The 22325-nt window shown below is 44.5% G+C and overlaps 2 protein-coding genes across 4 annotated transcripts in view; one reads left to right on the plus strand and one right to left on the minus strand.

Moving 5' to 3' along the window:
- The window catches only part of PLXNC1 (plexin C1), a 71911-nt gene extending 54951 nt beyond the window's left edge, over positions 1-16960 (plus strand). The window contains exons 23-32 of the mRNA XM_010711920.3: positions 1101-1278; positions 1856-1959; positions 5802-5856; positions 6695-6726; positions 6815-6922; positions 8388-8551; positions 8959-9106; positions 12350-12490; positions 12569-12643; positions 14023-16960. Of these exons, the coding sequence (XP_010710222.1) occupies positions 1101-1278; positions 1856-1959; positions 5802-5856; positions 6695-6726; positions 6815-6922; positions 8388-8551; positions 8959-9106; positions 12350-12490; positions 12569-12643; positions 14023-14127 (1110 nt within the window). The 3' untranslated portion in view covers positions 14128-16960. The remainder of the gene's footprint in view (positions 1-1100; positions 1279-1855; positions 1960-5801; positions 5857-6694; positions 6727-6814; positions 6923-8387; positions 8552-8958; positions 9107-12349; positions 12491-12568; positions 12644-14022) is intronic.
- A 457-nt stretch (positions 16961-17417) lies between these two features.
- Positions 17418-22325, minus strand: part of CEP83 (centrosomal protein 83) — a 22367-nt gene continuing 17459 nt past the window's right edge. For 2 of the 3 annotated variants that reach the window (XM_010709201.3, XM_010709206.3), the window contains 5 exons: positions 20814-20943; positions 20067-20170; positions 19171-19351; positions 17983-18180; positions 17418-17725 (listed from right to left, as the gene is read on the minus strand). In XM_010709201.3, the coding sequence (XP_010707503.2) occupies positions 17995-18180; positions 19171-19351; positions 20067-20170; positions 20814-20943 (601 nt within the window). In that variant the 3' untranslated portion in view covers positions 17418-17725; positions 17983-17994. Of the gene's footprint in view, positions 17726-17978; positions 18181-19170; positions 19352-20066; positions 20171-20813; positions 20944-22325 lie in introns of all 3 variants that reach the window. The other variant, XM_019613844.2, reaches the window with a different exon arrangement.

A 22325-nucleotide genomic window follows, 5' to 3' on the forward strand; every position in this document is an offset into this window, starting at 1 on the left:
CTTCTCTCTCTCTCTCCTTTGCAGGCACCTAGAGCGCTTGCTGTAATTCTGTCTGGAGACATCACCAGCACAACATCTGCGTGCATGCAGCTGAACAGTGATGTCTCTGTGGGCAGTAAGCTGTGGCACTAGGAGGGATTGCTCTCATCACCATGCAGTAGCTGTCCCGTCGTCATCCATTTTTCCCCTTCTTTTTGGAAGCAGCTGATTTGTCTGACCTGACCTGCCCAGAAATAGAACCTGGCTGAAAAAATACCAGAGATGTTCACCCAGTCTCATTGACCTGACTTGTGTGCAGTCTAGCAGACAAGTTGTTTTTTTTTCCAGCTAAGAGTCCCTATGAACTGAAGGGCAGAGGTGCTACACCCATAGGATCTGTTGAGTTGTTTGACATGGAGTAACATAGCGTAGGTTAAATTACGCTATTCTCTGTGCAGATCTGGATCAGAACTTTGGGTTCTGACTCCTGCAGTGTGTTTCCCTTCCACTGCTTCTGCAGCTGACCATGACAGCCCTGCCTCTGGGGATGTGGCTGTGTGTAGACAGACACTGATGTCTCCAAGGGAGGTGTATTTATTTATTTATTTATTTTGTATGATATGGCTACTCGGCATAATCTGCTGGTGTAAATATTATTTTAACATTGCTTCCTATCTGCTCAAAATCAATCATGTTTACCATGACGACTTACTTGGCAACCTTATCAGATCTCTAGTCACTTACAGTTTTTGCTTTTAAGACATTCATTTTAAAGGCAAGAACTGTTTTGAGGTCTGTTTGTTTTTGTTGCTGTTAGTTTTTTTTCAGAACATGTATTGTAATTTTTCCTGGCCTCTTGTTGTAATTCACTTTAAAAGATTTGCACAAAAGCAGAATACGAAAAGGCACTTTTGGAAATACATAGCTGTGTATCTTTGATTCTTCTGACATAAGGAGTTGTAAATGCTTCATTGTTTAATTTGTTCTAATAATCCTTATTCAAAATAGCTTTAATAATGAATATGCTGAAAACGTGTCCGGTTTTCTGTCGGGAGATTGCTGTAGGTTTTCCATGCCAGATACTCCCTTTAAGTCAGAATGACTTGTGTTTCTTCCCCCAGACTGTGAATGTTATCTTTGAAAAAATCCCCGAAAATGAGAGTGGAGATGCCTGTCAAACTATTCAAGTTAATGTGCTGGACTGTGACACCATAGGCCAAACCAAGGAGAAGAGCCTTCAAGCTTTCCTTAATAAGAACGGCTTTCCCTACGGTCTTCAGCTGAATGAAATTGGTCTTGGTAAGAGCATGTCACTGTGTTCTATTCTCATAAAGTTCACTGATCTGTCGGTGGAGTTTTCATTCTAGGAATTCCTACATTAGGCTGTGATATATATATATTATTTAACTTCTAGGAAGAACATTATTTATTACAAGGTATTTCTAGGGAAACACTACATGATTTATAGTACAAGTTAGAACAGCAGAACTGCATTTGCTTCACTTCTGCAGAAACTTCAGTATGCCTTAACAGTAAACATGCTACCCTTTGTGTCTTCTAGTCCTAACATAGCCGTAACACCAGGGCACACTTGTGCAAAAGAATAGCAGGTGGTAGCACCTCTAAAATTCTGTCTTGACCAACACAAAATAGCTTCCGTGAATGGAAGCCGTCCTGACTGTCTCTCCATAAGAATAATCTGTAGTGTGGGATTGCAAAACCACTTCCATGTGAACTTGCAGAGGGACAGAGAGAAGCAGAGCTTAGTTGGGAGCCACTTGTACAAAAATAATTAGGCGGTGTTTTTCTTTACAACCATCTGTACAGTGAGAATGTGGTTGAGATGTAACTGTTTTCTGTTGCTGTCATACTGCAGAACTTGTGTCTGAGGAGCAGCAAAGAGAACTGTTAGATATTGATGGTTCCTCTGAGATGATTGAGGATGGGATAAGGAAGCTAAATACCATTGCTCATTACAAGGTAAGCAGGAAAACCATGAATAATAAATAGCAGTGAATTGAGAAGCAGTTTTCCCCCCAGTTCTAAATGCTGTCAGCACAGAAATAATCTCGATTGATTAAAATCTTGGAGGCACAGCTGAGCATCACCAACAGAAGGAAAGAAATGTGACCCACAGTGTTCTTGCCAGTGAGTCACATTTTCTACTGCTTTTCAGAGTTTTGCTTGTTGCAGGGCTCCTTGCAGAGAAACAGTTACTTTAGTCAGACAATTCAGATAAAAGATCATCTGATTTCCAGCTATGATCACTGCCTTGAGCCTCTTCTATTCTTTGCTGCTGAGTTTTTTGTCTCATCATAAGTAGCTATGAACCTCTTCCCACCTCATATTTTCATTATCTGAGCTTTTGTGGAAGCTCATCAAGAGTCAGAATAAAATGGCTGCTGAGATGAGTTTGATTTTGATTCTTTACAGACCTTGTTCTTAACTCTTTCCCTTTTTCTCTGTTTTTGCTTCCATCTTTGTTACCACTTATAACCTAATTTTTCTCCTCCGATTTCAATTGCAACCAGTTTTCAAACAGTCTTTTTTAATGCTGCACTTCTCTCCATCATTGCAACAATAGAGGCCCACATTTAGGGACAGAACCCTTTTGGGAGTAGCACATTGCAAAAACATAGCAAGCAGCATTACCTGTTAAGGAGTTGCCACTGATGCTAGACAGCCTGGAGGGCAAGAGACTGAGTTAAGGTGTGCTGTAGATGGCTGGCCTGAACTGATATGGTAGCTCACATTTTGATGCTTACCGATAGATGTTAGGAATGAAGTTTGTATGCTGAGTACTTTTAGTGAGCTTTCTTCATGCCTCATTGTTGAAAGTCTGGCTAGAGCCATGACAGTCAACTTTATTTAGATAAGCTTTGCTAATGAGTGTATGTCTGTGTCATGCAATGCGGTGTGGTTCTCAGAAACCAGAGCCAACCCTGAACAAGTTGCTGTCTGCCAGTACAGTGCCATCCAGAGACAGGAACAAGGACTCCCAGCAGAACTGATTGTAGCCTAGGTGGAGCATAAGGCTGTTCAGGTCTGAAGCAAGCTCCTTTGGAGTGACTTCATAGCTTTCCGTAGGTGTTTGTTGCTCTCCTTACATCCTTGAAAGACAGAGGTGAACCAGACATCCTGAGTCCCAGTCCAGTGTCTTAGAGATTTTCTTGTGCTTCTCTTGAATCTTATCTATACGTCAGTGTGGGATCTCCCTCCACTCTAGCAGAGGTTTTGTACAAATAAGGACACTGCAGTTTTGCAGTTAGTATCTATGCAGTAAAGGTCGTCGTAGGTTTGCATCTGATGAAGTATCTAAACTTGTGCCTAGTGTGATAGTACCAGCCCTTTTTACTGCAGGCAGCTATTACAAGTGTTGCCTTGCTTTACATGCCAGCTTTTTACATTCCTTGAGCTCGTGGTGTGCTGTGGCTCATGGGTGCCATACCTCGTGGCAAATAAGTTTGCTCCAGTTGGTCACTGCCATCCCTGGGTATCTTTGTCCTAGACCTTGTTTTCATCTGTGGTTTCTTCAGACAGATGCAAGTTAGATGGGAGGTTTGGTTCTTTTCTACAAAGCTGTAACTATACTAATTATAGCTTAGCAGCTGCCCTATGGAAAAATAGCACTGGGCATATCTGTTAGATATTTTAGTCCATTTTTTTCTGACCTTGAGAAGACATGTTAGGCAGAGCTTACTGGCATTTTAGGCAGCAGTTTAGTAGCAGATATCAGGAATTAGCTTATCCAGTTTATTTTCTTGTATGTATACTGATGCAAAAAGGAACATAAAGGCAAGCAAAGCAAGAAGGGGAAACTTTGCACTGTGCACTGTGTGAGGGTAGTAACATTGCCTGAGCTTACCACCTCAACAGTACCTAGAGTTTTGTGGCAAGCCAGAACTTTTCTTTTTGCTTACCATCCTTAAACAGTACAAACTAATCAAATATCTGGAACTGGGAAGTACCTTCGAGTCTTTTTTAAGACACTCAAGCATGAAGGTGTCTTAAAGAGTGTAAAGATCCTCCACTCACCAGCCTCTCTCGAAAAAACAGGCAGTTTCTACTCTAATTTTAAATATGCAGAAGTAGGGGGTGTTCATGTTTTGGTGTAGTGTTTCTGAAGAGAGAGATAACTTCGTGTGTTTCTTCCTCATGTGTTCCTTTTTTGTAAGTCTGTGTTCTTGGTATGGACACTGATATGATTATTTATGAGGTCTACAGCATTGCTTGCACGCAAATAACTACAGGCCTTGGCAAGAAAGCTGCTGATTATCATGAAGTCTTATTTTCCACACAAGAAGACATCTAGAGAGCCACTTTCAGATCTACTGTCCAGTCGTGGATATCAGTTTATCAGGCTATAGTGGCATCACACTCTCTAGGAACCAACACAGACCTTGAAAATAATTATTACAGGGAGGAGAGGAGGCCTGGAGAGCAAGGCGGAGGCACAGAGCCATACTGCATCTTCCGTTTTGCAGAGCTGCTTTACACCATGTTGTATGGATCTGTGCAGATTGCCCTTCTTTGTTCCCTCAGTGAGGCACCCAGCTCAGTAACGAAGTTCAGAGCAACCCACCACAAAAAGTTAGGCAGTTGAACCCCAAAATAAGGGTTTATACTGCGAGGTTTTTTTTACAGACCAGAGTAAAAGAAATTGTAAGTATGACCACTGCAGAAATAATAAAGAAGGGGATGCATGTTCCATTCAGTGCTAAAAGCGGCTCTCGCCCCAGAAGTAAAAGCCAAAGCAGGGGCTCGGATCCTGGTCATGCTGCAGCAGCACCTCCACTCCTGGCAGAAAGCAGAGTTCTCTCCTGAGCCCCCCTTCTCCTCCAGTGCAGAAGCTTCCACCCCAGCGTTGGGCTGCTCTTCCGCTCCTTAGGGAGGGACTGCCAGCAGCACGTGGCCCACGCTGCTCAGGGACTGTTTGCCTGTCTTCAGGGACGAGAAGTAGGATTCCTGTTCTCTCTGGACGTTTGTCATGTCAAGAGAGAGCCTTAGAGCGGATTCCCACTTGGGCCAGATTTTAAACTGCTTTGTGTTATCTGAAGAGTTCTGAAACACAGTATGATAAGTGGAAACACTGCAAAAAAAATAAAGCTTATAGAATAGATTATATTTACTTTCTGGGAGCAAGTGTAAGTGCGTAATTCTTTTGTGCAAGACACAGCTTTTGATAGAGTATCTTAATGTTTCAACTGGTTTCTCACACTAGGCTGTCTGCCAAGGTTTAAAAAACACTTGAAATATTTTGGCAGAGATTCCTTCTTAGAACTGGCCAGTTGTTTTTGTAATTATAGAGAGAAGTAAACTGGCACTTGGCAAAACCCAGCGTTTGACAGCAGAGCAGTGGTATAGTTTTCAGTGTGAGCCATTTTGGACTTGTTCTTTGACAATAAAGGCATGAGTTGCACTTTCATTCAAAGATAACACAAGGAAGGTTGTGGATGGTTTCCCAAGGAGGTTGTGGATGCCCCATCCCTGGAGGCATTCAAGGTCAGGCTGGATGTGGCTCTGGGCAGCCTGGTCTGGATGTTGGCAACCCTGCACGTAGAAGGGGGGGGTTGAAACTAAATGATCATTGTGAAGACCAGGCCTTTCTTTGATAACACTCACTGTCCTGGCAGCACTATAAATTCAGGCAAGGAGAAGGAAGATCTTTCCTAGAAATCACAAAGTAACTAGATATGCATTTATGCCCCATGGAACATAAGGTCAAAATAAGTTGGTGGCTTTGGGAATGAAGTTTGAAAATAGCTCTGGGCTAGACCCTCAGTGTGACCTATTTCAGCAAGACGTGTTTGATTTGCTTTCAGATTGCAAATGGAGCAACCATAAAAATCTTGAAAAAGATGACAAATACCCGATCAGGTAAGAAACGAACTGCAATCTATTTGATCGTTTGTAGAGAATGGGCTGGGGATGCAGAGAGCTGAGCTATGACAGGTTGTGTCTCAGTCAATAGCAGCTCAGAAAAATTGGCACTTCAGCAGAACCGAGCCAGATGAAGAGCCATGCTACCTTGGCTGTGGGCCTCTGGCACGTACAGTGGGCTCAGGAGGAAGAAAGAAGGCAAAGTAAGGAGAGGCAGGACTTATAGTCCTTGGCTTCGAAGTGATTCAAGGTACAAACTCACAGACAGGAAAGCGGGGAACCCCAGATAATAGGACAAACTGATGACACCAGCACAGTAAGCGTGCCCTGCTCCAGTGTGTCTGCCCTTGGGGAGAAACGCACGCGTGGCATGTGACTGTGACTCACCGTGCCATCAAAGTGGGCATCTGAAGCTAAAAGACATGCCCCTGGGGAATGAGTCATGGTGTGGCATTGCCTTCTCCCTCAGCAAAAACAGAGTTGCCCATTCACAGTCATTGCTTTCAAACCTGACCTCAGCCTGCCTGCACCAAGGGCTCTTACCAGAGATGAAATTGTGCAGTCACCTCCTCTGCTGCTGATCACCCTCCTCTCAGAGGGGCTGATATTTGCAGCCAGCTTACTCCAGCAGCAGCTTAGAACTGTCTTAGTGGGACAAGTTGGAACTAGGATGTGACCCAAAACTGATGCAATTGAGGTTTCCCCCACCCTGCAGGCAAGAAAGTTTGACACTGATCTGCCTGCTCAACACCCTCATGCATCACAGCACAGAATTCACAGCTGGTAGCTGTGTGTTTCATTAATGTCTGTTTGCTCTTTGCTTTCTGTTGTTTAGATGTGGACTACTCTGATGAGCACTGTCATTTGGTGAGTTCAGTCATTGCACTGTTACGCAGTAGATGTAGTACTGGACTGTATCTGTATCCGTGTAATCTCTCTAACCTTATCATGACAGATTTTACCAGACTCTGAAGCAAATAAAGACATGAAAGGATCGGGTCACAAAGGAAAGCAAAAATTCAAAGTGAAAGAAATGTATCTGACAAAGCTACTGTCAACCAAGGTAAGCTGCGAAGGTCTCGTTTAGGGACTGGTGTTAGGCTTGGCAAGTTTTGCATGAAGAAGATAGAAATTTAAGCAGAAATTATGCAAGCTTCCTGTGCATTATCAAATACTAAATAAAAAGCCTGTAAAAATCACTCTGCAAACTACTGACTGTGACCATTTGTAAAGTTAGCCACACTTCAGGTTTGCTAATGCTAGAGTTCTAAAATACTCTTATTCACATGTTCACACACTCCATCTCCCCAAGAAGTGCCACTTTTTTTTTTTCTTAAATTGGGGTTATAGAAATTGAGTTTTGCTACTGAGCTCCACAGAGCAAGAACAGTCCCTTTCAGTCAGTAATTTATTTGCCCAGCTCAGAGGCAACTTATGTTCCAGTGCCTGAGTTTCAGCAAATGCTGCCCATGAAATGAAATAATCTTTTTAGGGTCTCAAATGAAGCATCCAAAATAAATAGATGAATTTTTAAAAACAGGGTCCTTGGGATTGGTAATATAATTACTTAATATGTACAGTTGACATCCCTTGGAGTAAGCCACATTTATTCCCTCCAGTAATGTCATCTTGTTTCTGACGTGCTCAGATGGGATATAAAATTCTTTGAGCAGCATATTACTTAAAATATTAATCAGTGCACCACGCTGAGAGCTGTGAGATACAAGAGGCCTGAAGGGATGAGGATGACGATCGCCTTCTTGCATTTAAAAAACTATCAATCATCATTTAATTAGACTGTTGATAGCATCTGAGGCAATTTGGGACACTACTTGAAGTGGGAGTGAAGTCTGGTCACTTCTCATTAGGCATGGAAACTAGCATCAGCCCTTAGGAATTGCTGGGGTAAGCCATTAGTGAAGATGTCACAGGGTCCGTCAGCAGCCCAGGCCTTGCTTTTGTCAGCCAAACAGCTTCACTTCCGGATCAGAAATACCAAGCATTTAGTTTTTCATCTTTGTATGCCACCCAAAGCCACTATCCTAGAATTAAATCAGCAGCCACAGCGCCTTGGCTGAGAGGTGCTACTGGTGAGAGCAGCTCACATTCTATCTGTAATGGCAGCTTGAAGGCTCATGCCCTTAAGAGCTGGTTAAACTTCAGTTCCTCACCTCCCTCTTGTTGCAGCCATGTGTTGCAAATGCTTTCAGCAGAGGTGTGAACAGTGTCTGAAGAGCTGATGTACTTTGTTCAGGAAATGCCACGAGCGATTCCTTTCACGTACTGTTTGTCACTTGTTTCCCATTGGCAGAGCAGTAGCGATGTGTGAAAGCGGTTCATTACTGTGGGGTTGTAGTTTCAGTTTTGTTACTGACTGTCGGTTGCCAGTAGCCCATGGCCCAGGTGTTTGCCACAAACACATTGTCATTTCTGTGCATGGTTCGCCTGCACACATTCAGCTCTCAGCGATGACAAATCTTGTTTTTCTCTTGTGTAACCGTAGCACTCCTCACTTCCTTGCTTCTCAGGTTGCAATTCATTCCGTTGTCGAAAATCTCTTTCGGAGTATTTGGAGTTTACCTAACAATAAAGCACCTGTTGCCATCAAGTACTTTTTTGACTTTCTGGATACCCAGGCCGAAAACAAAAGAATCACCGACCCTGATGTGGTTCACATATGGAAAACCAACAGGTACATCTGTGTGACAGGCACAGGAGTGCATGTGCTCTTCAAAAGCGTAGTTGCAAAGAGGGTCATCCATAATCCAAAGGATAAGATTTTGGTAGGTCAGGTTGAAGACATGTCCCCCTAATGTGAGGACGTGGATTAGGTACTGATAAAACCCCCAGAACTCCCAGGGCTTTGGAGTTTGCACACTGACTCCAGAGCCAGAAAGAGATTAAGAGTGGTATTTGTAGGTGGAGGGGGGACCGATGGATGTGTTTGCTCTGTAGCCTCTGTTCCCCAATGCCTCTTGTAACAGCAAGCAGCACAAAAACATGCTTCCTTCCATGAGTACAGTGCAATTAAAGTACTGTTATAAAGTAGTTGTGTGGTCTGAGCTAAATCTTCAGCATGCTTGTTCTTTCTCTGTCTAGTCTTCCTCTGCGCTTCTGGGTGAACATACTGAAGAATCCCCAGTTTGTCTTTGATGTTAAGAAAACGTCACATATAGATGGCTGTTTGTCTGTCATCGCACAAGCCTTCATGGATGCCTTTTCTCTAGCAGAACAGACAATGGGGAAGGTAATGCCGCCCTGCATGGCTATCGCTAGCTCCTCAACCAGTGATTATTTTTTTTCTAACTATTTAATTATTTGGGGGGATGAAGGAAGTCTTGAATCTACTGAAGCTGAGGGCAAAATTGGCTGTGGTGTCATTAAGCCAGGCTTCCATTTCTTGTTGCTCCATCTTAGAAGACTTGAAAGAATTCATTGGAGTGGACAGATACAGCAAGTGAAGCGTTATTTGTATGGTTAACTGCTGCGTATCTTCATAGCATGATCATCAAGCTCCAGCACCCTTGCACATGCAGGGTCACCAACCTCCACATTTAATACTGGACCAGGCTGCCCAGTGCATCATCCAATTTAGGCTTGAACACCTGCAGGGACGGGGCTTCCACAACCTCTCTGGGCAGCCTGTTCCAGCACCTCACCACTCTCTTGGTAAAGAACTTTCCCCAGTATCCAACCTAAATCTTCCCTCTTTCAACTTAAAACTATTTCCCCTCGTCCTGCTGTTATCTACCCTTGTAAAAGACTGCAGTGGATAGAATATATGGAAGAAGATGGAAATGGTATAAATTTTAAGGAAGTTTTTAAGTAGAGGTCATAAAAGCATTAATGTTATTTAAGAAGTATTTCAAACTGTGCAGCTTGCTGATGTGCAGAAGACAGTCATAGTAAGCTACAGGAATCAGTGAGAATACCTGAAAGAGGGCAAAAATTCAACACAGTTCCTTTCACGGGTATTAGCCACTTTCTCTTTATATACAGAATTATTTACTAAAGGAACAAATCTAGAAATCTTGCCTTCAAAAGTTCTCTAGTACAATGTCAGAAGTCTGGGGACCAGAAAGGACTCCTTTTTCCTGAGGACGTGTACAATTAATGAATGTACAGATGCTGTGATATAATAGAGAGCTTGGCTATGTAGTTGTTACACCAAAGCAGAAAACAGAAATGACAGGTACATTCACCTGTATCCTGGGCTCACATAGAAAACTCTGATGGAGTGGATCTCCAGAAGAGATCCTTGCCCTCTGGTGATCAGCTCTTAAATGGATCTAGGAGAGGTGGAGCCAGGCTCCACCCCTTCCAGCAGCACAGGTGAATTGCCTTCACCTGTGCTTCCATGGCTGACTCATTGCTCGCCTCAGGTGATCAATCAGAGGTTCAGGCCGTGATTCAGCAGCTCCATACAGGATACATTCCTTTTCTTTGGAGCAAATCTAGCAGTACTTATTCGGGCTCATGCTACCAAGGAAAGAAAGCCAGAGATTTTTCAGACTAAAATTTTGTAGAGAAAAATTCAGTAATTTCTTGTGTGAGCTGAGCTGTACCAACTGCTCATTTGTTAAATAACAAGTAGTGTGCTCATTTCTCATGCTTCAGGAGCAGCGTGTTATGAACTAAAGCTTATCACCTCATTTGCTTGGTGGGGAAAAAGGGAGATGAGCACAGTCAGTTAAGTTTCTGTACCTACCATCCACTGTGAAGTCCTGTTGCTACAACAGCTTCCATTAGTCACGTGAAAAGAAGGTGATTTGTGATGCCATTAACATATTGTTAGATATTAGTAAAATAAATTTACTGTCATGATTTTTAGCCTTTCATCTTAAAACATTCTTTATAGACACTTAAACAAATATGCTGAAAACGCTTCATCACACAGTGGAAACAGGAGAGGCAAGGTGTCACACAGCTATGTCACTTAGTCCCCAGAATTTAAATTTGAGTGGTTACAGGAAACTACCAGCCCCCACTTTTGCATGTTGAAGTCATGGTTTCCAGATGGGGCTTTGGCTTCTACCAAACACCAGCACTTATTTCCTCAGCTGAGCCAAAAGCTGACTGGTCAGCAGTGCTCACCTGGGCTGCTGAAGTCCTGGGGAAAGAACAAAGTCCTTTTGGCTGTGCTTGCCTGGCAATCAGCTCTGCACACTCTTAAAGTCCCAAGAGGAATGCATGGCATGGAACAGTGTTCTAGGGAACCTCTACCAGCACAGGGGTTAGCAGGTTCTCTGGCATGTTGCCCAAGGGGAACTTGGGTGCCAGGATCCCTAGGCCTGAGGGGTGGGATGGCATCCAGAGAGACTTAGACAAGCTCGTGCGGTGGGCGCAGGAGCACCTCAGGAAGTTTGACAAAACCAAGCGCAAGGTCTGGCACCTGGGTGGTGGCAGTCCTTGCTATCAGTACAAGCTGAGGGATGAAATGGTCAAGCACAGCCCTGCCAGAAAGGGCTTGGAGTTACTGGTGGATGACAAGCTGGACATGAGGCAGCAATGTGCCCTTGCAGCTCAGAAAGGCAACTGTATTCCAGGCTGCATCAAAAGCAATGTGGCCAGCAGGGTGAGGGAGGTGATCCTGCTCCTGTTCTCTGTGCTGGTGAGATGTCACCTGGAGTACTGCATCCAGCTGTGGAGTCCTCAGTACAGGAGAGACATGGACCTGTGGGAGTGTGCCCAAAGGAGGGCCACAGAAATAATCCAAGGGATGGAACACCTCCCTGTAAGGACAGATTGAGAGAGTTGGGGCTGTTCAACCTAGAGAAGGGAATGCTCTGGGGAGACCTGAGAGCGGCCTTTCAGGATCTAAATGGGGGATGCAAGAAAGAAGAGGACAGACTCTTTAGCAGAGTCTGTTATAATAAGACAAGGGGAAATGATTTCAGACTAAAAGAGGGAAAGTTTAGATTGGATATAAGGAAAAAGTCTTTTACAGTGAGGGTGATGAAGCACTGGCACAGGTTGCCCAGAGAGGTGGTAGATGCCCCATCCCTGGAGACATCCAAGGTCAGGCTGGAGGGGCTCTGAGCACCCTGATCAGCTATAGGTGTCCCTGCTCATTGCAGGGAATTGGACTGGGCGACCTTTGAAGGTCCCTTCCAACTCAGAAGATTCTGTGAACTTTCTACAGCTCTGCTGCATCTGCTCTCCGTTGAGCCCTATACTTCAGCTCTGACAATTGTTCAGGTCCAGAGAGGGGCAGAGGAAAGATTAGAAAGAAAAACATCTGAGAGACAAATAATCAGCACTCTTGATGCCATTGAAAATAATTACATGGCAGCTGTCACAAAACACAGTGAGCTGTTACCAATGTCTGGTCTTCATCTTTCTTCTGTAACCTTGATTGCTTGCATGGAACCACTGCAAAGAGAAGTGAGTCACACAGAGACACAATTAGATGCAATTAACTGTGTGGAGGTGGAACCTCTGGAAATGTGTGCTGTGAAAACTGACAATGCTTCCAATATTTTCTCTTAAGGAAGCACCAACAAACAAACTTCTCTACGCTAAGGACATTCCGCTGTACAAGAAGGAGGTGAAGGCGTACTACAAAGCCATCAGGGATCTGCCTCCCCTGACCACTTCAGAGGTTGAAGAATTTCTAACTCAGGAATCTAAGGTGCGGTTGAGAAGTGGGAGCTTCGTTTGCTTTTTTAGAAAACGGAACTATCTGACCAGAGCTGTTTTTCTGTTCTAGAAACATGAAAATGAATTTAATGAGGAAGTGGCCTTGATGGAAATCTACAGATACATTGTGAAGTATTACGATGAGGTAAGCACTCACTGGGCCCAGCACACTGACCAGGCCAGGCCTCTCCCTGCTGGATGCCACCGAGGTGGTGTTGCTGCAGTCCCATCTGCATGTGGGTTTGCCAGCCCAGGGCGTGATGCACCCTGATGTTAGCACTTCTTCACTGCACCACACAACTCTCCCTGCAGAGAAAGCAGCCAGTGCTTTGTGTTGTAGTGTTTGCACAATATCCCTTATTGCCTGCCATAGCTCCTGTGCTTGCACTCCTTTTCTCCGGGGAGTGAGAAAACAGATCAGGTTGCAGCACCAGGGATCTTAACAGTTGGCATGAACCCCTCAGCAGAGCACTCAGCCCTGCAGCAAGACATGTCTGCTCTTTTCCCATCACAGCCCACTGCTCCAACAGCCTTTCTCTTAAGGAAAAGAAGCTATGGTGCTATTACTAACAAAGAACCTTTTTCACCTGGATTCATTTTGCCACTGGCTGCCTCCAGGCCACCCTGTGAGGAGCTCCCTGCCCTCACTTTGCCCCAGAGGGATTCTCGTTTCAGTTTGCTCGGCTGTTCATGAGAGGCTGCAGAGGCATCGGAAGTGCAGTCCCAGGGCCTCTCAGCAGCACAGTGGCTGCCTGGCTGCAGTGCCCAGCTGCCAGGCACCTGGTGGCTCCTGTTTCTGGTCTCCAGCATCTTGAGTTATCTGGCTTTGGCATCAAACTTCTAAAAAGCTTGACATGATAATTGGAAAAGCAGGACAGTTTATGAAGCTTATTAGAATTGCTGACACAGAAGAGTTCAAGATACATTCCAATCTTAATGCCAATTTTTGCTCTTTTGAAGGCATAAAACCTCACTACACTTAACCCCACCCTTAGGACACTCTCCCTGTGCTTCCCCCAGGCACTGAGGGAGGGGGGGGAGGGCAGGAGGAACAGCTACACCTCTGCCATTGCTCTTGGCCCCTTTGTAGCGGTGCATTCTCTGACACAGCAGTGCTCAGGGCTGCTTCCCATTGCCTGCTGGGTGCCAAAGGAGAGCTGTGGGGTGGCAGCTCCTTGCCCTCAGCTCATAGGAAGAGGAGAAATAAAGTTTGAGTGCAGATCTGCACTGGAGTAAAACTGCCCCACGCACTCCAACAGCTGAACGTGGAGGGGATTCATCTGCTTCTTAGCTCGGCTCTGTCGTTCTTGTGTAGAAGTGTTGCAATTGCTGTAATTATAATGACTTGAAAGGAAAGCTACCAAAATGAAGTGCTGAAGTCAGAAGAGAATGTTTACATACAGACGGGCATTCAGATGAGTTCTTCTGCCAGTGGCTGCTGGAATGCAGACAAGTAGGCTTTAAAGAGCAGCGAATCAAAGAAACACTAACAAAATGATTCTCTTTTTTGCTAATTGTTAACAGATTGTCAGCAAACTCGAGCGAGAACGGGGGTTTGAAGATGTCCAGAAACAGCTCCAGCAAGTAAAAGCCTTATTTGATGAAAAGAAGAAATGCAAATGGGTTTGAGCAAAGCACTGCCTCACAGCATCACTGCGGGGAACTTGAAATAAGCGCTGCTGCTCCCCAGGCAGTTCTGAATGACTCTGTACAGGGCTCGAGCCACTTGAACACTGCTTCACTCTGACCATTCCATACCCGAGTTTGGGAACAAAGGGTGCACAGGGCTGGATATTGGACATGCCGATGTGACGGTGCAGCTGAGGCTGGCACTGGCAGCCCAGAGGTTTTAGGTACTTGAACCCAGGTACCTTTTTGGTTCAAAGCTGCTGCCTCTGTAAGCTTCCCACAGACTGAAAAGCAGCTTGTAGGATCTGCACGCTGCAAGCTTGGAGTTGCCCATGTGAACCTTTACGTTGCTTTGCTCTGTTTTGAAAAGAGAAAGCTGATGGTTTGCCACACCCTTCCCACAGCCGCAGACAGGCTGTTGGGTCAGCACGCTGGCCAGCTGCAGGCTCCTTCCTTCCAGACAAACGTAGGCTGGCTCCTGTTGCAATGAAAACCAGCACCCAGTGACACTTGGAAGAAGCTTGCTTTGCAAGGGGGTGGGGCTGAGCTTTGAAGCGCAAATGCCACATGGCAGGAGTTTAGAAATGGCTTTGCAGAGGGAGCCAACCACTGATCAGGGCTTTGGAGAAGGGACCTGCACTGGCATCAGTCTGTGTTTACATTTCTGCCTCTCCGTCCTTACGCAAGCTGTGAAACCCCTGTGAGCAGCTTCGCAGGTGTAACCTCTGTGACCACGCTGCCTCAGAACAGGCAGCTGTGATGGCTGCGCTCAGAGCACAGCCCCTCTCTGCCAGCTCTGTCAGCCTCACCGCCTGTGTGCAGGTGGCTCACAAACCCAACGCCAGCATCTCTTTGTATTTTTCCAGGTTGTCCAAAGAAAGGTTTTGTCAAAAGAAGGTTAGCTGGGGCTTGGGCAGCCTGCCCTCATCCTGCTGGGGTGGTTTTTGAGGCGTGGATGTTTTCAAAGACTTGTGAGGAAGCAGCATTGCTTTTGTGGCTGACACCCAATGGAAGAACTGTGGTGCCGCTCTGCTGCCACACAGCTGCACTTCCATGTGAGCTGCAAGGTTTGGTCACCATGGGCTCTGCTATAATGGCACATACTAAAGCTTCAGCCAGCACCCAGGTTTCAGGCAGGGCTTTGATCAGCGGCATCTCCTCTACAACGTGGGAGACGGCCCAAGAAGCATTGCCTCGAGGCTCCTGAGGGCCCCACCACTGGGCAGCCACACGCTGTCCTCTGCCTTGGTACAACTGGTTCACACTTAGAGTAGGCAGCATCTTCTGGGGCTTGGGATGAGGCGGAGATGTGGCACATGGCTCCCAGGCAGCTGAGCGCTCCAAACTGGTGTTCCCGTGCAGCACTGCCTTGGTGATGCCCAGAGGTCACAGCACACCAGCAGAGCAGAACTGGCCAGGCTGGCTGTGCATGGCCGGCCAGCAGCAGGGGGGCAAACAGCCACACGTGGGCAGAAGGAAGGGTGTCTGCTACCATGGGAAAAACAAAACAAAACACGTTGCCTACTGGTCTGCCCTCTCCCTGCCGTATGATTGCACAACTTGTTCCTCTTGCAGATCAGAGAGGGGAGCTGCCAGTCCGTACTGTGATGGCTTTGTTTTAATTCAAGTCTTATACTTGCTATTAAGTTTACACTTTATACTTGATGGAATGTATGGCTTTGTTCAGGAAGCTGCACTACAACGTTGCAGTGCTTTAGCAGTTCTCTCCTCTGCCAGGCATGATAAGTTTCATTTAATGGAAAAGAGCCGAACCAATTCTAACCTATCTTGCCCTCTGTCCTAAAGGAGTGGACTGTGGCTTGAGTAGCACATAAAGGCAGATCAGCTGTACTTAAGGGCTGTGATTTTTAATATTCTTAACCTGACCTTTTTAAGCAGCGTCAAACTAATCAATTATAAAGCACAGTAACTACCACTGAAGGACAGGCATCAGCAGTTTGCTCACTGCACTCAGACAGATGTCTCACGAGTTGAGCTCCATTTCGGTTGTTGGCTGGAAGTGCATTAGAAGGAAACGCGCTCGTTTTGTTCAACAGTGACCTTCTGTACAGGCAGAAGCACAACTCACAACTTCTGCTTGGAAAGCTGTAAAATAGAATCTGTTTGCGTGGGTCTGATCCTGTGAACCTCACTCTGTGTGTTTATATGATGAGAAAACTGAAACCAGTCCTATTCTGTATTTGTACTACTGCTTGTTTGCTGCAATAGCGTTAATGATTTCTAGAGATTAATGATGTGTTGAAGCAGGCCCTGTAGCTTTACCTACGGCCTGGAATAGGATTCTTGCCTTGTATCGGAGCCTCCTAACCAGCTTCACTCTGTTGTAGCCCATTTAAAGTCATGCTGGGACGTTGTAAACCATGAAGTGGATCTCACAAAGTGACGTGAAGTATAATGAAGTGATTGTAGCTCTTGTGGTAGGTTTGGGACCTCATAAAACATTGGCACAACTCCCACCCTCACACTCTGCTGTTACTCGGACAAAACAAGGTATGACTAAAGCTGCCTTCTGGCAATCCAACAAGTGCAGTCGCATTCTCTAAAATGAAAGCAAACCTCTCTTGAACTGATTTCCACATGTTTACAGGCGAGCAGCTATTGCAAACAGCTTATTTTCTAACACTAGCTTACAGAGCATTATTTTGCAGTCATTTAAAGTCAAATGCTACTAATGTGTAAAGTAATTCCTGTTGTACAGAAGTTAACCTGTTGTTTAAAATGAATGGTTTGAAAAAAGTGCAAACGACAAATACATGTTGGTGTTTGTATGGGTTTATCTCAAATAAAGTGCATTTGAAGACTGGTTAGATTACTTTGTGTATCTTAAAATGATTAAGAGAGCAAACAGTTTTGTAGCGGTGCCCGGGCCAGGAGGGGAGTGCAAGATGCAGTATAATCAGCTTCCAGTGCTTCCAGCAGTTACAGGTGCCATGCACTGCTTTCCTTGGAGAGCACTTAGGAAACCGTAACACAGCGCTTATATTTACCTATGGCACAGAAAATAAAACATGCTGGAGAGCAAAGCTGAATCCATGATAATGTCAGCCACCATCTGCAGTTCATTCCTCAGCTGTCTGTTCTACAGTTCCAACAATATGCAGTCAAGTATTAAACACTTTTCACTAATGAATTTACACTAGAGTATCCTGAAAAAAAAAAACAAAACAGCAAGAAAAAAAGCCATCCCACACCTCCAAGTTTTCACTATCAAGTCATCAAAAATTAATTGAATCTCCATAGGTGTTAAGCTGATAACCAAGGAAAACAACTTAAACCTTAAATAAATAAATTTATTGTAGCTGACAAAACAAGCTACAGTGGCAACAAATACAAACTCATGTTTTCTTCATGTGAAGGCAATTTGTTTCATCTCTACAACATTATTTAAAAAAAAAAACTGATCACTGCTTCTTCCCGTTACAAAACCAAGAGGCACATGGACAAGAGCAAAGTCAGGAGCACCCATTTCACCCCATTTGTCCGCATGGGAACTTCAGAGTACCACTCCAGGCATGGATTCCAGCAGCTGGTTTACAATCCAAACCTCGAATCCACAGAGCTCCGTGCTGGCAAAGCCCTACAGTGAGTAAATAAGGGAATACAATCAAAATGTCGTTTATTTCATGTCTTGACTTCCAAGTATTTGTATAGCATTTCAATAAAGTTATTTTCAAAATGCATTTTCATTTAGATACCATTCCATTCGCTAACGGATGGCAGTCTATCAAAATAGAAAACTACACAGAATATATTTCCCTCACCTCAGCACACAGTCGTGCTTTGGAGGATATTAAGAGCACGTAACCAGGAGAAGCTACTGAAAACAGCACCTACGCTTTGCACGCCTTATGTGGAGTCCTCGCTCTGCACAGCAGCTCCCTCTGCTCCCCTGCTGGATGCCAGCTCCCTGCGTGTTCCTGCTGTGAGCCGCTCCCCAGCCGGCCCAAGCTCCTGCAGCTGCTTTCTCTGCGTGGTTTCGAGATCTTCCAGCCGCTTGCGAAGCAGGGAGAGCTCTCTCTGATGCTGTTCTTCCTTGAAATTAATAAAAGTGGCTCTATTATATTTTGCATACCTTCAAGAGACCAAAACGAGCAGTCGTTTCATTTTTTAAAGTAATGATTTTGAAACAAAAGCTGTGACGTTTGAAATGTTGTTATTCATTACATTCCAGCCCCCAAAAGCCCCCAGTTCTAGCAGGTCTCGCTCTGACACTCATGGCAAACAGTAGCAAGAAATGGGAGCACAGCACTGCTGCTTTAAGATGAAGATGCGCAGCAGCTGTGGCCTCACCTTAGGGACAGCAATCAGCAGTGCTGGCTGGGCCACCTCAGAGAGATTATCACCCTCAGAAGCACTATGGGATACACAGAATGCTTTTAAGCCCAAAAGAAATGGAGAGTGGCAATACAGTTTTGTAATTATTATGGAGTCATGATGTGAGGAAAAACACTATGGCATTTCTTGTCCAGAGGGATTCATTTAAAGCTTCAGAATAAGCACAGAGGGCAAAGAACAGGGTTAGAACTGCATTTGTTACATTCTGTAACGTGCCCTTTGTCTTTCAAGAACTCCTTCCCACTGTCATAGAATCACAGAATGGCCTGGGTTGAAAAGGACCACAGTGATCAAATAGTTTCAACCCCCTGCCCTGTGCAGGATCACCAACCACCAGACCAGGCTGCCCAGAGCCACATCCAGCCTGGCCTTGAATGCCTCCTGGATGGGGCATCCACAACCTCCTTGGACAACCTGTTCCAGTGTGTCACCACCTCTGTGTGAAAAACATCCTCCTAATATCTAACCTAAACCTCCCCATCTCAGTTTAAAACCATTCCCCCTTGTCCTGTCACTATCCACCCCTGTAAGCAGCCATTCCCCTTCCTGTTTATATGCCATTACGAGGAAAGGAACATAACTAAAGGGATTCCTCCCTCTTCTTAAAGATCTTCTGCTCCTCTCTTCCTTACCACTAAAGTCCCAAGCTCTTCCCTTGCATTACTGCCCCGTGCTGTGACACAGTACCTGAAGGAGGAGGAAGGACACGTCAGGCCCAGGAGGCGGGACAGACGCTGATGTCACACTGACTGGGTTCAGGGTTGGGATGCCAGGATTCAAAATCAAACTCCGGAATTCGTTGTGTCTGCGCTGCAAGTCCTTCAGTCTCCTCTGGAGACGTGTGTATTCTTCATAGGAAACATTCTGCCTATGAAATAACATTTCTTAGTGCTCTAAATACTTACGATCCCGACACGGCAGCACACCTCTCCGTGAGTACTTTGCTGCTTATTGTCCTTGTGCAAGAAAACTACCATAAACTACCATGAAGACATAAGCGTGGACCACCCGTGCGTATTTGTCTGCCTAAATGGCTAAGAGTGCCACTACACAGTAACCTACAGCAGGATTAGATTTTACACTGAATAAACTAAGCTGCTAATAGCATTCACAGTGGTGAGCCACAGGTGCACCATTAAATTCATTATTTGAACCAAACCATCCATACTGCACAATGAAGAGAATAAGAAGCTGGTCCTTCCAAGAGGGCGTTATGTCTGTTTCCTTTGTCATTCTGCAGTCAGTTTTCTTTCCTGTCTTCCATCTCCTCACACTGTGCTTTCAACTCCAGCACTGCTTCACTCACATCTCTTTTTTTTCGTAAAAAGAATTTGTTCTTTTGAAGGGATTCCTGCAACCACATCTATATAGTTTTCAGATAGCTTTCCTCTTCTATCTCTCCACCACCAACACAGCCATCAGAAATGGACTCCACTCATAGAATTCCCATGCGAACACCACCATTAGATTGTACTGCAGTTACCACACTAACTAGCATGCATCTTCAGAAGCACTTCATATTCTGAGTCAGATTTGGGGCAAATATTGTTTTTTCAAGCTAGGAAAAAGCAATTATTTATTACCTATTTAACACCTGGTTTTCTTTTTCTAGTTCTTCTATCTTGGCTTCCAAAAGTTGCAGTTTCTCTTGCATCCTCCTTTGTTTATTATCATTGAGAGTCTTTCTCTGCCAAAGAGACATTTCAAATAAAGCAAAGTAATGCTTTGATCATTGAAATCAAATCCGTCCTGCACGTGGCTTAATGCTCTCACAGGTCTCTTCTCACTGGTGACAGGATGGGGGGAAATGGCCTCAAGTTGCACTAGCGTAAGTTTAGGTTGGAGATCAGGAAAAATTTCTTTACATAAAGGGTGGTTAAGCACTGGAATGGGCTCCCCAGTGAGGTGGCTGAGTCACCATCCCTGAATGTGTTTAAAATCCATTTCAATGTGGTGCTCAGGGACATGATTTAGCAGAGGGTTGTTAGTTTGGGTAGTATGATTAGGTTGTGGTTGGACTTGATGATCTTTAAGACCTTTTCCAAGCTGAGTGATTGAGTGATTCTAATAACCAAGCAGTCCACCTCTTAAATGCACAGAGATACATACAGAAGAAACCCTCACCAAATTGCTGATGGCATTTAAAACAAATTTGTCAGCTGTAACATTCTTGTGCCTGTCACTTTAACACATTTCTCTGCTAAGAACTGTATGTACTTTATCATTATATACAGCAGATTGCAAATCAGCTCTTAATATTAAAACAATTCTGGTCTGGAAAGCTGAACTTTTCATAAATAGGATCGTTTACAAAAGAAGAGCCAACGTGCCTTTTTTTGAGCAACTGCAGCTCGACACAGCTTGTTCTTCACCTCGTTGTATTTCTCTTCCTTCTCTGTGATGCGCTGAGTAAGCAGATGCTTCTCCTCCAGCCACTCCATGCGCTTGTATTCTAAAGTCCTTCAAAAAGACAGGTTAAAAGGGTAAGGAGTTACACAGATGAAGCAGTTTTCTGGCTTAATGCCTTAAGGCTCTTAAAATAAACACTTCTTTTCACAGCTCTCGTCTTGAAGCTTCCGACTTAAATGTGACTGTGCTCAAGACTCACCACATTTGAACCCGTGCATCAACGTAACCTTAGAGGTTTTACATCTTCAAAGGAAATGTTGAAGACTAAATCCAGCAACTGTGCAGAGAACATCTCTAAATTCCAATCAAATCATCACACTGGAACACAACATGAAACAACTGTGCCAAGCATCAGCTGTCAGAAGGGCTGATGACTGCTCTCTGTGCTCAAGAGGTGAGGCACAGCAGTGGGTTGCTGCCATTTGTGCTACACAAATCCTTTGTAACAGAGAAGTTCAGACTTACTATTCTGTGCTCCCAAGCAGAACAAACACCAGCATGACAAGAAGCTCCCACAGAGAGGCTTCCTAGACAGCATCCCAGCTGAACGCACGCCACCGCCAACATCTATTCTTTGTTTAGAACTTTGCATGGTTGTAACATATTAAAATTAGGCTGTGATCCCTACAGTGGACTGGGAAAGGAGGAAGTTTCTCTGCTGGATTTTTTGTTGGAGCTATCTCAAAGCAGAGAAGAGCTAACTGCCTATTTAACTACTTTGTGACAACAAAAAAAAAAAGTCAAATGGTGAGCAGTTTTTGAGAAACACATATCTGTATCAATGCATCTGTATCACCTCAGACTTGGGCTGATGCAGTTTCCCTGATGTGAGTCTTGATGATTCTCCATAAAGCTCTCATCAAACACCCTTTCCCTTCCCCACAGTGTTAACATCACTCAAATCAGAACCAGGATCCTGGCCTACCTGAAATCCTTAACTGCTCTTTTAGTCAATCGCAAAAAAATTATTACTACCCCAGGAACCAAAGAGAAATGCACTGCTGAACAGCAGAACTTCAGCTGAGACAGTGGTTAAAAATCACACATTCTTGTTTATTTTTTTAAGGAAATTCCACTAACATTGTTCCTGAAATGTTTAACAAGTGCCTCCTTCAGCTCATCTCTCATCTTTATCAGTTTATCAGGCTCATGGTTTGCCTTTGGCTCTTTTTCTCATCTCACTTTCATTTCCAAGCTTAAGCCAGACACAGCTAAATTCTTTGCCTACTCTTGCTGTTTGCCCAAATAGCATTAGTTTAACTTATCTGAAACTGGTTATCTCAGCCTCTCTTATCTTTTGGCCCTTTTTTCGCTTCTCTTTAAGCTATATTGCTTTGGTGCTCCTTAACTTTTGGGGTTCAAGCTCAAAAGAATTATTGAACTGAGGAAAGAAGTCACACCAGCCACACAGTCAGAAAAAAAAAAAAAAAAAA

The sequence above is a fragment of the Meleagris gallopavo genome, chromosome 1, assembly GCF_000146605.3.
Source record: "Meleagris gallopavo isolate NT-WF06-2002-E0010 breed Aviagen turkey brand Nicholas breeding stock chromosome 1, Turkey_5.1, whole genome shotgun sequence".
NCBI classification, from domain to species: domain Eukaryota; kingdom Metazoa; phylum Chordata; class Aves; order Galliformes; family Phasianidae; genus Meleagris; species Meleagris gallopavo.